The sequence below is a fragment of the Leptonychotes weddellii genome, chromosome 1 (genome assembly GCF_054177405.1).
Source record: "Leptonychotes weddellii isolate Sample4059 chromosome 1, ASM5417740v2, whole genome shotgun sequence".
Lineage (NCBI taxonomy): Eukaryota > Metazoa > Chordata > Mammalia > Carnivora > Phocidae > Leptonychotes > Leptonychotes weddellii.
The window spans coordinates 146,112,929-146,128,328 of NC_138369.1; the positions used below are offsets into that span (position 1 = coordinate 146,112,929).

Sequence of the window (15,400 nt, forward strand, 5' to 3'; positions counted from 1 at the left end):
GAAAAACATTCCATAATGCCACCTCCTAGAAATAACCATTTGATAGGTTTCCTTCTTACATAGCATAATTTCAATGAATATTTTCCCACTTCTTTTATAGTGAGCAAACCTTTCCTCCCAGTCTTTCCTTAGATTTTTATAATCTCTAAACTAAGTATTAATTTCAATTTAACATTACCATACTGTAAATCACAGGCAATAGTACTTTGCTTTTTAGAATAGATTAATCCCATCGTGTTTATTCACTCATTTCTTGAACATTTATTACTATATAAATGGTACATTGGCTATGCTTTTTTCAATTTGTATGTTTTAATTCTAACTGTGGATATAAAATTTTAATTAGTTTTTGAAGAACTTATTTTTAAAAACTTTATTGCTTTTCAAATTTTCTTTATCAGGAGACAGTTGGTGGTTATTGTACTGTCTGTAGTAATTGGGTTGCAGATCTTTTCCCATCGAAGCGTGAATACTTTCAACTTTACAACTTGCTCTAGAAGCCCAGTATGCCCTATCCCTGACCAGTAGCAAACTTAGCGTGAAGGAAGACACATATGATAGTGAGTCAGAACTGAACTAAGTATTTTTGCTATTTATGGTAGTATTTTTAGTGTACCCTAGTGACTTTTAAAGTGAAATAGTTTAATGGAGCAATATCCTACAACTCTATATTTTGTAGTCTATTTATGACCTTGCAGTATATCCAGGATCTAATGTTTAGTCTTAAATGCATGATTAGTACAGCATAAGTATATTTGACAAACCTTTAAATTACCCCTAAAGAAATTTTTTTAAAGTGTATGTACTGTAAACAGGCAATCTTTTCCACACATCAGTGATGTTTAAAATGCACAATAACGGAAGGTAAATTTTATTGAATATTCAATTCTAAATCTTTGGGAAATTTCTAAATTTGGGCAGAAATCACCATACCTAGTTCCAAATACTTTACTCTTCCAAATGAAAAGATTAACATTTGTTGCATAGGATTTGATTTATCTTCTCATTGCTTCCGAAAATGTTTCAGCAAAATTAATGAGGCTGAACCATGGACTCTTCAAATATCAAAAGTGCAAAATCTAACATTAATTTTAATCTTGAATTTAATGAAAGCAAGGTAAGTAACCTTCCTTAGGTCAAAAAGTCTCTAGCAAAGCAGGGGTAATTATTGTACTCAAAATGGGGAAAATAATAATCAAAGTCCTCAACTCTTACACTATCTAGTTAAAAGTATGTGTTCATTTTCTTCTTAAATAATCAAATTCTTACGTATTCTTAATGACAAACTTCAAGGGATGTTAAAACATTGGATCCTTAATATTTACAATCTAAATCTTATGCTAGCAATTCAGATTTCACTGATTTTGAATTTATGAAAAATATAAATTGGTCTGGGTTTATTTTGGTAGTTAAAAGCAAATATTTATGACGTTTAGGCTACTTGCCAAGCAATGTGATTGGTACTATGTGTTAGGGGATATAATTCAAACATGATGAGTAACATAAGACCCATTCCCTCAGAGGAACTTACCATACCTCTGGAGATGCTGGCAGACATAAAAGAAAGTAATATGAGAGAAGAAAACAGAGGAGCCAGAGATAGAAGTGGTAGCTAAGTAAATTATCAGTGAGCCAGACATTGCAGAGGTAATGTGTATCTACTCAGAAATGAAACCAGATCTATGGATTTAAATCCATATACTACTAATTTTAAACCAGTTAGATTTATGGTCCTAACAATTTAATATGATACCACTGACAAAATTTATTTCTCTGCCTTCAGTTCCAGTTAATAAACATCATTAAAAGTAGCAAAATAATTTTTAATTTGTGTATAATTTATAATCTGCACTATTGCAGATGCCCCCGCTCTGATTATCAAGGTGGTTAAAAATATCACTTTTTACTGTATATGCAAAGTTTAATGTTACTAATAGCACAATTTTTAACAATTGAATCTACTCTTCAGTGACCCAGTTAAAAATGACTTTTAGCATAGGATGCCCAATGTAGTAGTAATTTAAAAGGCACTTTATATATACAGGAGATTTCACACACATGGATTCATTTAAACCTCACAAATCCCAAATGTCAGGTACATTTTACAGATTATGCCTAACACTTAGAGATTAACTGATTTGATAATGACTCTTACAGGCAAAATTCAAAACTTTTTTTTTTTTTTACTGTGCAGGTTTCTTTTTTTTTTTTTTAAGATTATTATTTATTTGAGAGAGATAAAGGGAGGGCAAGAACATGAGGAAGGGCAGAGGGACAAGCAGACTCCCCGATGAGCAGGGAGCCCAACTCAGGGCTCCATCCCAGGACCCTTGGGGCTCAATTCCAGGACCCCAGGATCATGACCTGAGCTGAAGGCAGACGCTTATCTGGCTGAGCCACGCAGGCGCCCCTACTTTGCAACAGTTTCTATTCATTGTACAGGACAGAATGGGACAGAAAATAAGAATTCAAAGCAGCTTTTATCACTAAGAATTTTATAATTAAGATCTGAAAAATATATAATTAGTACTTTGTATTGTCTAGAAATAAATAGGAACAGCATATTTGAGCAAATAATGAATAAATTAGAAAATAGGATTAGAAGATGGTTAATATCAGTTATTAAATTCTTATTCTAGTATTTTCAAAACTTTTGCTCTTTATAGAGAATTTCTAGAATTTTTTTTCCAGCCACTTGGTAAAGATAACCATTTTAATTTGAAAATTATCTTTACTTTTAAGATCCCTTTTTTGATCCAGCAAGTGGCCAAATTCCTTTGCCTCCTGCTAGGAGATTACCAGGTGAAAATATCAAATCCAACAGATCATCACAGGACTATGATCAGCTTCCTTCATCTTCAGGTGAGTTGGCTAATAATAGTAATAATGCTTCCTTAATGTTCATATAGTGCTTTTTGCTTTTCAGAGCACATTTCTATTCATTATATAATTTAATGAGCACTGCCAGCCTAAAAAAAGTATTTTTACCACTTTACAATTTGCTTGTATTATGAGAGGAATGCCTACAAAACTGCCTCATGAAATAGAAAAAAGAATGATGCCTTCATATTATCTTTGTTCACTCGGTAAAGCACATATTCTGATTCAGAATCTATTCATTCTCTAACTTTTGTTTTGCCTTACCAGATATGAGAAGTGGGAAAAATCTCTTTGTACATCAAAGTGCTGCATTCTCTTATTTTTTGACTAAAGGAAGAAATCTCTTTAGAATTAATATTGGCACCAAACTATTAATTTTCAAAGTGCTGTGCCACAGTGCTCTGCTGGCAGCTAGTAAGTAGAATGGGAGAAGGATGTGCCATTTTAGTAAATACCAGTCATACTTCTGGCCGTTAATAATGAAATGCTGCTGCTTTGCTTCTTCAGGAGGCCATCCCCTACCACCATATCTCAAATAGTTCCTAGACCTTATGCAGTCATTTTCTGTGCTCTTCTTGTGCTTTTTCTTCAGTGCACCTGTCACTACCTGAAATGGCATTCATTGTTGGTTTGATTTGTTATTTATCTGTCTTCCTTGCTAGAATATTAATGCTCTGAAGATAGGAGTCTTGTTTGCTTCACTGCTATGTCCCCATATGTTCACGAGAGTGCCCAGCGCATGATTCTTGGATAAGTGGATAGCTGAGTAGGGGAGTGGATGGGTAGAAGGAGGGGAGAGTAGCTGATGTATGTGTTATGCTGAACACACATTTTTCTTTGTTGAAGTACAGTTGACACAATGTTACCCTAGTTTCAGGTGTACAACATAGTGATTTGATGAGTCCATACCTTATGGTATGCTCACCCCAAGTGAACCTACCCTCTGTCACCATTCAGCGTCCTTACAATACCACTGACTGTATTCCCTATCCTGTACCTGTTATCCTTGTGACTTACGCATTCCATAACTGGACACCTGTATCTCCCACTCACCTTTACCAATTTTGCCCGTCCCCCCACACCCCTCCCCTCTGGCAACCATCAGTTTGTTCTCTATGGGTCTGTTACTGCTCTTAGTTATTTTGTTCACTTGTTTCATCTTTTAGATTCCTCATATAAGTGAAATCAGATATATTTGTCTTTTTCTGACTTACTTCACTTAGCATAATACTGTTCATGTCCATCCATGTTGTCACAAATGGCAATTTGCATGTATACACACACACACACACATCATCTTTACCCATTCATTGATCAATGGACACTTGTGTTGCTTCCGTATCTGGGCTATTGTAAATAATGCTGGTGCAAAAAACATAGGGGTGCATATATCTTTTCAAATTAGTGTTTTTGTTTTATTTGGGCAAATACCAGTAGTGGAATTACTGGATCATATGGTATTTCTATTTTTAATTTTTTAAGGAACCTCCAGACTGTTTTCCCCAATGGCTGCACCAATCTACATTCCCACCGACAGTGCTTGAGGGTTCCTTTTTGCACATCCTCGCCAACACTTGTTGTTTCTTCTCTTTTTGATTCTAGCCATTCTCACTGGTGCAAGGTGATATCTCATTGTGGTTTTGATTTGCACTTCCCTGGTAGTTAGTGATGTTGAACATTTTTTCATGTGTCTATTGGCCATCTGTATGTCATCTTTAGAAAAATGCATTCAGGTCCTCTACCTGTTGTTGATTATCTGGGGGGAGGGGTGTTGAGTTGTAGAAGTTCTTTATATATTTGGAATATTGACCTCTAATCAAATACATCATTTGCAAATAGCTTCTCCCGTTCAGTATGTTACCTTTTGGGGGGTTTATTGATGGTTTCCTTCACGGTGCAAAAGCTTTTTATTTCAATGTAGTCACAATCATTTATTTGAGAAGACCTATCTAGGAAAATGTTGCTAAAGCTGATGTCAGAGAAATTATTGCCTATGTTTTCTTCTAGGAATTTTATGGTTTCAGGTCTCACATTTAGGTCTTTAATCCATTTTGAGTTTCTTTTTGTGTATAGTGTAAGAAAGTGGTTGTTTCAAAAAAAAAAAAAATGGTTCAGTTTCATTCTCTTGCATATAGCTGTCTGGTTTTCCCAACATCATTTGTTAAAGAGACTGTCTTTTTCACATTGTATTTCTTGCCTTTGTTGTACATTAATTGACCATATAATCACAAGTTTATTTCTGGGCTCTCAGTTCTGTTCCATTGACCTATGTGTCTGTTTTTGTGCCAGGACCATAGTGTTTTGATTACTACAGCTTTGTAGTATATCTTTAATCTAAGATTGCGATAACTCCAGTTATGTTTTTCTTTTTCAAGATTGCTTTGGCTATTTGTGGTCTTTTGTAGTTCTTTTTTTTTTTTTTTTAAAGATTTTTATTTATTTATTCATGAGAGACAAAGAGAGAGAGAGAGGCAGAGGGAGAAGCAGGCTCCCAAGGAGCAGAGAGCCCGATGCGGGACTCGATCCCAGGACTCTGGGATCATGACCTGAGCCGAAGGCAGACGCTCAACCATCTGAGCCACCCAGGCGCCCGGTCTTTTGTAGTTCTATACACATTTTAGTACTATCTGTTCTAGTTCTGTGAAAAATGCTTTGTGTCTTTTGATAGAGATTGCATTGAATCTGTAGATTGCTTTTGGTAGTATGACATTTTAATTCTACCACTCCATGAGCATGAAATATTTTTCCATTTGGTTGTGTAATCTTCAGTTTCTTTCACCAGTGTCTTATAGTTTTCAAAGTACAGATCTTTCACTTCCTTGGTTAGGTTTATTCCTAGATATTTTGTTCTTTTTGGTGCAATTATAAATGAGATTTTCTTAATTTCTCTCTCTGCTACTTCATTATTAGTATATAGAAATGAAATTGATTTCTGTGGATTAATTTTGTATTCTGCGATTGTACTGAATTCATTTATTCTAGCAGGTTTTTTTTGTGGAATCCTTAGGGTTTTCGGTATATGGTATCATGTCATCTGCAAATAGTGACAGTTTTACTTCTTCCTTAACAGTTTGGATGCCTTTTCTTTTTTTTTCTCTGATTGCTGTGGCTAAGACTTCCAGTACTATGTTGAATAAAAGTGGCAAGGGTTGACATCTTGTCTTCCTCCTGGTATTAGGGGAAAAGCTCAGGTTTTCACCATTATGTATGATGTTAGCTGTGTATTTTTCACATATGCCCTTTATTATGTTGAGATATGTTCCCTCTAACCCCATTTTGTTGAGAGTTTTTATCCTGAGCAGATGTTGAATCTTGTCCAATGCTTTTTCTGTATCTATTAAGATTTTTATCTTGTTCTGTTGTTGTGGTATTTCATGTTGATTGATTTGCAAATATTAAAACATCCCTGCATCTCTAGAATAAATCCACTTGATCAAGGTGAATTATCCTTTTAATGTATTTATGAATGTGATTTACTAATATTTTGAAGATTTTGGCATCTATATTCATCAAGGATAATGACCTGTGGTGTCATTTCTTGTGGTGTCTTTGTCTTGGTGGTTTTGCTATCAGGGTAATGCTGGTCTTACAGAATGTATTTGGAAGCTTCTAATATTTTATTATTTTATTTTATTTTATATTTTATATTATTTTATATTATTTTATATTTTATTTTATTTTATTGGAATAGTTTGAGGAGAATAGGTATTAACTCTTTAAATATTTGGTAGAACTCACCTGTGAATGCATCTGGTCCTGGACTACTGTTGGGAGGTTTTTGATTATCAGTTCAATTTCATTACTAGTAATTGATCTGTTCAGATTTTCTATTTCATCCTGATTTAGTTTCAGAAGATCTGATGTTTCTAGAAATTTATCCATTTCTTCTAGCTTGTCTACTTTGTCAGCATATAATTTTTTTGTAGTAGTTTCTAATAATTCTTTGTATTCTGTGGCTTCAGTTGTTACTATTTTGTTTCTGATTTTTTGTTTTTATTTCTTAATGATCCAGCTAAAGGTTTATCAATTTTGTCTGTTTTTTCAAAGAACCAGCTCTTGGTTTCATTGATCTTTTGCAATGATTTTTTTTTTAAGTCTCTAATTCATTTATTTATGCTCTGGTCTTTTTTTTCCCTATTTCTACTAACTTGGGTTCTGTTTGTTCTTTTTCTAGTTCCTTTAGGTATAAGTTTAGGTTGTTTACTTGAGATTTCTGTTGTTTCTTGAGATAGGTCTGTATCACTATAAATTTCCCTTTAGAACTAACTTCTTTCTCTATATAAAATCCCAAAGATTTTAGACCATTGTGTTTTCACTTTCATGTTTCCATGTACTATTTCCTCATTGACTTGTTGACCCATTGGTTGTTTAGTAGCTTGTTGTTTAGCCTCCATGTATTTGTGCTTTTTCAAGTTTTTTTTTCTTGTGATTGATTTCTAGTTTCATAACATGTGGTTGGAAAAGATGTAGGATATGATTTCATTCTTGCATTCACTACTGTGAATCTCCTCTAGTGTATTTTTCATTTCAGCTATTGTACTATTCAGCTCTGGTTGGTTCTTTTTTATATTTTTTATCTCTTCGTTGAAGTTCTAAGTTCTTCCGCTCTTCTCTGCAAACCAGTGATCATTTTTATGATCATGACTTTAAATTCTTAAGCAATATGCCTGATAATCTACAGTTCATTTAGGTCTTTCTCTCAGGTTTTGTCTTGTTCTGTCATTTGGAGCATGTTCCTCTGTCTTGTCATTTGACTTTTGTGTCTATGAATTAGGTAGAATCCCAACTTCTCCTAAGCTTGAAGAAACACTCTTGTGTATAGTCCTCCCTTGTACAAACTGTGTGCCTGTGGATTTGGCTGGCTGCGGGAGGTCCCTGAGCTGAAGTGTGCATGGGCTGGGGTGATCCCAGGGCTCTCCAAGCAGAGAATGCCCTGGCAGCTGAAGCTGAAGTGGGTACAAGCCAGGATGTCACGGGGTGCTCAGTGCAAGAGGTGCCCTGGAGGGCTGACTGGAGCTGAGGCCAACACAGGCTGTAGGGGCCCAGGACACTCCATGCAGCGGGTGCCCTGGCAGGGCAGCTGAAACCGAGATGGGCATGGACTGGGGATTCCTAGGGTGCTGCATATTGGGGGGTACCCTGGCAAACCATCTGAAGCCAAAGTGTTACGGGAAGTGTTCCAGGCTTCAGTGCACCTGTGCCCCCTCAGTGCAACAGCTGGAGCCACAGCGAGTGCCGACAAGGGTGCACCACTCTGGGGCTGCCATGGTGGGACAGTGAGGGCTGGTGTGGGCTAGGGCCCAGGGCTCAGTGAGCTGGTAGTCCAGTCAGGATGCCTGGACCCTGCTCCCATCCATTCGATCAAGGTGGAGGGGGGAATGGAAATGGTGTATTCACCAGCCTGCCCAACCTGGAGAGAGTTTTAGCAGCTCCCCCATTGTTTGGTAGGGTTCTAGGGCTAGTCCCTTTATATTCTAGTTGCTCTTTTAAAAGAAGTTTAAACCACAGCTTTGTTTCTGTGCCCTAGGGCAGACAGATCTGCTCATGGTCCCTCGGAACCATCCCTCCACATGGCAGCTGGCAGCATCAGTGGTGGGGATTCCCTTCATGACCGTGTCTCCATCTCTCTTGCTGTTCTGTCTGTGGTCTATCTTTTGTTGTACAGAGGCTGGTCAGTCAGCCCTCAGTTCTTCAGGAGGAATTGCTTTATAAATAGGTGCAGAGTTGGTGTGTCCATGGAGGAGGTGAGTTCAGGGTCTTCCTGCATTGCCATTTTGGACCAGAACTGAACACACCTATTTTTTTGAGCAATATTTTTGTCTCATAATTGTAAACATCAAAAGTTTTTCCTATGTAGATTCTTACCCTCTTTCAAGATTTGATAGTGACAGCCATCCATTCTGTAACCTCTGAATCAAGATAATTCATGAGTTGCTTTGAGAATTATCAACACGGTAGTTCTTATGTACTTGATGACATGTATTGGAGAAGCCCCTCTATGGTTTTACATGTTCTAACATTTGAAGAGATCTCAGAAAGTTAGAAAATTTTATTAACCTATTCAAATTTTGGTCCATGCTGTCTTGCCTATTTACTTCTAGTCCTTCCAAGATTTCAGATATATCCCTGGGTAGCCATTGAAACACTGTAGTTCCAGTCGAAAGGCTAGATTTCCAGATAGATGAAAAAATGTGAAACTCAAGAAGGAGTGACATTATCTGACAGCCTCCACATAAGAGAAGGAAGCAAATCCCTTAAGGAAATAACATTAAAATACAACTTTGAGGAAAGTACCATGACTGATTTAAAATAATCTATTCACTGCCACCAATTCTAGATTAAAAGAAACATATATTCAAGTTTTTTGAAGAATTGTGGCCAAAAGGCTGTATTTACACAGCTTCTTTACAGTTTTGCTCCATAATATGTGGGTGTTGTAGAGCCCAGAGGAACATCATTCACATATGATTTCAAATGGTAGGAATTCTGATATGCATTACACTAGAAATTTCAAGGAAGAACTTGTGAGTCACACCTTGTTGAAATATCCCCAAATAGGCATTTACCAGAAGTCTGAACTGGCTTTTACCTGAGAGATAAAAATCATCTTGATTATTACTCTGAGGGCCTCAGCTAGCTGTAACATCAAATATTTCAACCTACTCCCTGAACTCTCTTTACAAACACAGTTGGACCACAGAAAATAAGATACTTTTTTCCATCACGATATTTGCTGACATGCAGTTCACGGGACTAACAGGTTGCCCACTGGTTTATTTCACACCAACAGAGGGCTGGGCTTGTTCTTTGGATTAGGTCTGTCCATTAAAAACTGGAGACTGGGTGCCATGTGTCTTTAGGATTCTTAAAGCCTTTATTTTACAGTGACGTGTTTTTATTAAGGTCTTTTTAAAATGACCTTTAAGGATTCCGGTATAATTTGTATCTTACAAATTCAATTTCTCTTGTCTTTCATAATGTTCTAAATAAATGATAGTGATTTATATATAAGTTTTCTGTGAAAAAGAATATTTTTTTAAAATTTAAAAATATTTTTTCATTGATTTAAAAATATTGCCTTATCTTACCTAAAAAGAATGTATGCACGTATGTCTACACATACCAACAGCCTTCCAAATATTTTATTCCTCCCCCAAAATATAATATTCTTAGATGTAACAATTGATATTTAATGATATGAATGTCATAATAGTTAATCAGAAATAAGTGAATTTTTTTTAAAAAAGTGGATTTTACCAGACTCTGTTAAATTCACATATACCTGTATGTGGGGCAAACTTTTTTTTGCTAATAATCTCATTTCTTCACATGGGGTTCATGTCTCTATCAGCTACATGTGAGTTTTTATAAATTTTCCAGTTTGCTGTTCTCTTGTTTTAAGATATAACGTGCTATGGTTTGAATACCATTCTTTAAAAATCCAGAGAATAACAAAGTCATAATGATGTGTTTGTGCTCGTGCAGATGAAGTGCAGAATTAGCTCATGGGAAGCTTTTTCATTTCTTGATATTTAGAAGGCAGTTCAAAATAACACTAAAAAAAACTAGAATTTCAGCACATGACTTATGTTAAATATGTTTGTAACTGGTAAAAGATCTTATTACCACATACACTAACAAAATAAAGCAGGTCTCATCATAAAAGGAACTAATTCCAATATAGTTTTTTTACTAGCTTAAAGGAAAAGTAATAGAATATTGAATGATTTTATATTAAGACCAAATATTCTATAGAGATCTCTATAGAGATCGTCTATTGATCTATAGAATATTCTTAAAATCTCAGTTGAAAATCGTGGCTTCACTTCAGTCAAGGGTTGGAATTGTGTATTGTCATTAGTGATAAGATGTTTGAAGATAAATTGTGTTTATAAGATTTTGTTTTGTGTTTCAACAAAGGAAAATGCAGTGTTAAGAGTTTCACCACAATTCAACTACCTGAGATGTCTTTTACACACAGCTCTAGTTTTCAAACTAGAGTTTCTAGAGTCCTTTTTTCTTACAAATTTAATAGTAATATAGTTCTCTTATAACCATCGTCTGGATGTATTACAAAATTGTATAACTTTAGCCTTAACTATCATAATTATCTACCACTGTGTATGTGAAGATTTTTTTTATTTGTAATTTAGTGAAAACTATATTAAAACATGTCCTTATAAAATCAGTGTATCTATACTAATAGCAATTGAAGTTTGTGGCATAAATGAGTTCTAGAATTGATCTAACTTCCAGTAGAATAACAGAGTCATAATGATGTATTTAAAATTTTTTTAATGCCTCGATCAGTTAAATTTTATTTTAATTCTCAGATATTGTTATAGTTGAGAAAATCAATAGTCTGAGTCTTGATGTCTATCTCAAGTATTATCCATGAAGTAGTAAATTATCTGTGAAGTAGTAACTCAAGTAAGACTCGATATCTATCTCAAATACTATCCATGAAGTAGTAACTCTAACTTAGAGATGATGTCTCAGATTGTACATAATAATTAATTTCTAAATTTGTTAGGCAGTTACTGTGGGCCAAATGTTAAGCTAAGAATTTTAAATATAGTATATGTATAAACAGAGGAGATAATTCAATATATATAACATTTATATGTATAACTATGTAATTATGTATGTATGTATATATATCATTTATTGGATATTATAAATATAGACAAAATTTTATTCCTCACAACCAATCTGAAATAGTATTAATGTCAATTTATAGAAGAAAGTAAATTACCCAGGGTCTCACAGCTAGTAAGTATCCATATATTAGGATATGAATTCTGTGTTTTATCAGTAAGCTATGTGTGCATTTTTATTGTTGTTGTTAGCAGAGTTTGTTGTTATCCTGCCAGTAGCTAAGCCAAAATTAAGTTTAAAAAAATCACACATGCATATAACAATGATTGTTAAACAGAGTTTAGAGATGCCCAATGGATAAAGTCTGATAGAAGCAAAGGAATAGTAAGGACGACAGAGGGATGGAAGAGATTATTAGAAATTGTACTAGAGATTTCGAAACCTAGATTCTGGTCATGTTTCACATGATCTTAGGAAGCCACCCACTCTATGCTTTCTGTACTTTTTATATCAGCAAAATCATTCTATTTCTCCATATTAGATCTTTGAGCAGCTTAGACCTGTAAAGCTAGCAGAGGGGATCTGAGGCGATTTGTTTTTTTTCTAATTATGAAAGTAGTACATGCACACTGGAGAATAAAATGCAAAAACAAAGAGAAGTCACTTCTAACCCATCATCAATCAGGAACATTGTTGCCATGTTGGCGCACTTCCTTCTAATGTTTGTCTGTGTACATGTTCACAACATTGAGATCATACTCAGTATGTCAATTCTGTCTCAATTCCATTTAACATAGTTTCATAAGTAACTCACCACATCATTAAGTTTTAAAATAAGTGTCATTTTAAATTATTGTATGATGGTCCATCATTTTTATGTGCTGTCACAGACTAATATTTTAGAAGTCTAACAGAAACCCTACCTTTATTTGCAAGAAAAGTAATGAATTAAATGCCTCTGCTTTGGTCTAGAAATATAGAAACTTGGTGTTATAGCTATTGTTAAATAAGGCTTAATATGACAAATAGGAAATAGATTCATCTGTGTGATGACATTTGCTTATTAGATACATCTTTCAAAATATGTATTTAAAAAAACCACCAAAGTTTAGACAATGAAGGGAGTAATAAATAAGGACCTCTTGCAGTGAAATAGTTGGTAGCCCCTGAAGTAGAAGTGCCATCAACCCTGAGAAATGTGAGTGACAGCAGTGTAGCTTGCCTTTTGTTTGCTTTTTTAAATCATAATCTGCCTAAGGACCCTTTTAGACTTTTGTTTTTTCTGTAATCACTCCTGCCCTCCTGCAAATGACAGTTTAATACCACAGATATACTCTCTATTTCTGTGTACCTTTTAGCATCTAAGACCTTTTCTCGTCCCTCAAGGACCAATTTTCATCCTCCTGAGGATACTGCCCTCATTTAGAATGCACCACCTGGAGTAACCATTTAAGGTATTATTCTAACCATGTGTTCATCAGGATTATTCCCGTGCCATCCAGGACTTTTCTCAGTATCGCTTTGCTCTTCTATATGCTCAGATAATGAAAATTGAATCAAGATTTAACCTTAAACCACCGCTTCTCAAATCTTTCAGCCCACCAAGGAGTTAACTCTGAATCAATTTCCTGATTGTCCACTTTTGGTTAAAGCCCCAGTGTGTTGCAAGTCTGTTTTATCTTAAAAACTTGTGCAAATTTTACATTTTCCTCCTTGGTAAATCTGTAATCCTTGAGTAAAATTGGTGCTCCAAGAAGATGTGCTATTTATATCCTATGGCTCCATGTATTCTTGCACTTATCTGATGCCATTGCCATTGCTCATAGCTCAAAAATACAGTGAGCATGGGCAGCAGCACTAGAATAAACACATGTCATCCTTAAGAAGATATTGAAAGGTCATTTATTCAGGTACAGAAATTTCCATAGAGTTGGTAAGATTCATAGTAATTCCAGTGTACTCCAAAAGTATAATAACTTTTGGGGAACTATAAGATAGTTTCATCTTCTGTTTCATTGCTCCTTTCTATTACTTACCCATTCTAAAGGGAAAAAGGACCTGGTGTCTCTTTCAGACATGGTGAAAAAGAACAAGCTGTAAAGTGAAGGCTGTCTATAAGCTTTGGGAATGGATATGTAGAAAGAAAGATTAGTTTTAAGCAGTTTGCTCTAATGATGAACATGAAAATGATCTCCTCCTCCCCTTTTTTTAACTAAAAAAAAAGGAATCCTTTAAGAGAGAGTGGGAGAGAATCTTAGGCAAGCTCCACACCCAGCATAGAGCCGGATGCAGGGCTTGATCTCACAACCCTGAGATCATGACCTTAGCTAAAATCAAGAGTTGAATGCTTAACCAACTGAGCCCCTACCCCCACTTTTTTAAAATAGTTTCTACTCTTAGTTCAGGTTGTAACAGATCTTCCTTATTAAGATGTTGCTTAAAAGCTTTCTATGGAATTAGCACTCACAACGGATTCCATGTTTTTTCCTCTTCCACACTTCTGACATAACTTTTAATTTGTAGTAATTACTGTTCATGGCATTTAAGTATAGCAGTTATCATAAATGTGAATTCATTGTCCTTTATTTTTTTTTTTTGAGGTAGCAAGTAAGTTTGTTTGATCCTTGGATTTGTCATAATTTCCCTAACTTGAAATTTATTTTTATTTTATTATGTTATGTTAATCACCATACATTACCTCATTAGTTTTTGATGTAGTGTTCCATGATTCATTGTTTGTGTATAACACCCAGTGCTCCATTCAGTACATGCCCTCTTTAATACCCATCACCAGGCTAACCCATACTCCCCTCCCCCTCCCCTCTAGAACCCTCAGTTTGTTTCTCAGAGTCCATGGTCTCTCATGGTTCGTCTCCCCCTCCGATTTCGCCCCCTTCATTTTTCCCTTCCTGCTTTTTTTTTTAATATATAATGTATTATTTGTTTCAGAGGCACGGGTCTGTGATTCAACAGTCTTACACAATTCACAGCGCTCACCATAGCACATACCATCCCCAATGTCTATCACACAGCCACCCCATCCCTCCCACCCCCCACCACTCTAGCAACCCTCAGTTTGTTTCCTGAGATTAAGAATTCCTCATATCAGTGAGATCATATGGTACATGTCTTTCTCTGATTGACTTATTTCGCTCAGCATAATACCCTCCAGTTCCATCCACGTCATTGCAAATGGCAAGATTTCATTCCTTTTGATGGCTGCATAATATTCCATTGTATATATCTACCACATCTTTATCCACCCATCTGTCGATGGACATCTTAGCTCTTTCCATAGTTTAGCTATTGTGGACATTGCTGCTGTAAACATTGGGGTGCACATACCCCTTCAGATCCCTACATTTGTATCTTTGGGGTAAATACCCAGTAATGCAATTACTGGGTCGTAGGGCAGCTCTATTTTCAACTTGTTGAGGAACCTCCATACTGTTTTCCAGAGTGTCTGCACCAGCTTGCATTCCCGCAAATAGTGTAGGAGGGTTCCCCTTTCTCCGCATCCCTGCCAACACCTGTCGTTTCCTGACTTGTTAATTTTAGCCATTCTGACTGGTGTGAGGGGGTATCTCATTGAGGTTTTGATTTGGATTTCCTTGATGCCAAGTGATGTTGAGCACTTTTTCACGTGTCTGTTGGCCATTTGGATGTCTTTGGAAAAATGTCTGTTCGTGTCTTCTGCCCATTTCTTGACTGGATCATTTGTTCTTTGGGTGTTGAGTTTAAGAAGTTCTTTATAGATTTTGGATACTAGCCCTTTATCTGATATGTCATTTGCAAATATCTTCTCCCATTCTGTCGGTTGTCTTTTGGTTTTGTGGACTGTTTCTTTTGCTATGCAAAAGCTTTTTATCTTGATGAAGTCACAATAGTTCATTTTTGCCCTTGCTTCCCTTGCCTTTGGCGA

General features: G+C 35.7%; 1 protein-coding gene across 2 annotated transcripts in view; it reads left to right on the forward strand.

Moving 5' to 3' along the window:
- Positions 1–15,400, forward strand: part of CBLB (Cbl proto-oncogene B) — a 222,024-nt gene that overhangs the window by 192,751 nt on the left and 13,873 nt on the right. For both annotated transcript variants that reach the window (XM_081797463.1, XM_081797473.1), the window contains exon 18: positions 2,743–2,862. In XM_081797463.1, the coding sequence (XP_081653589.1) occupies positions 2,743–2,862 (120 nt within the window). The remainder of the gene's footprint in view (positions 1–2,742; positions 2,863–15,400) is intronic.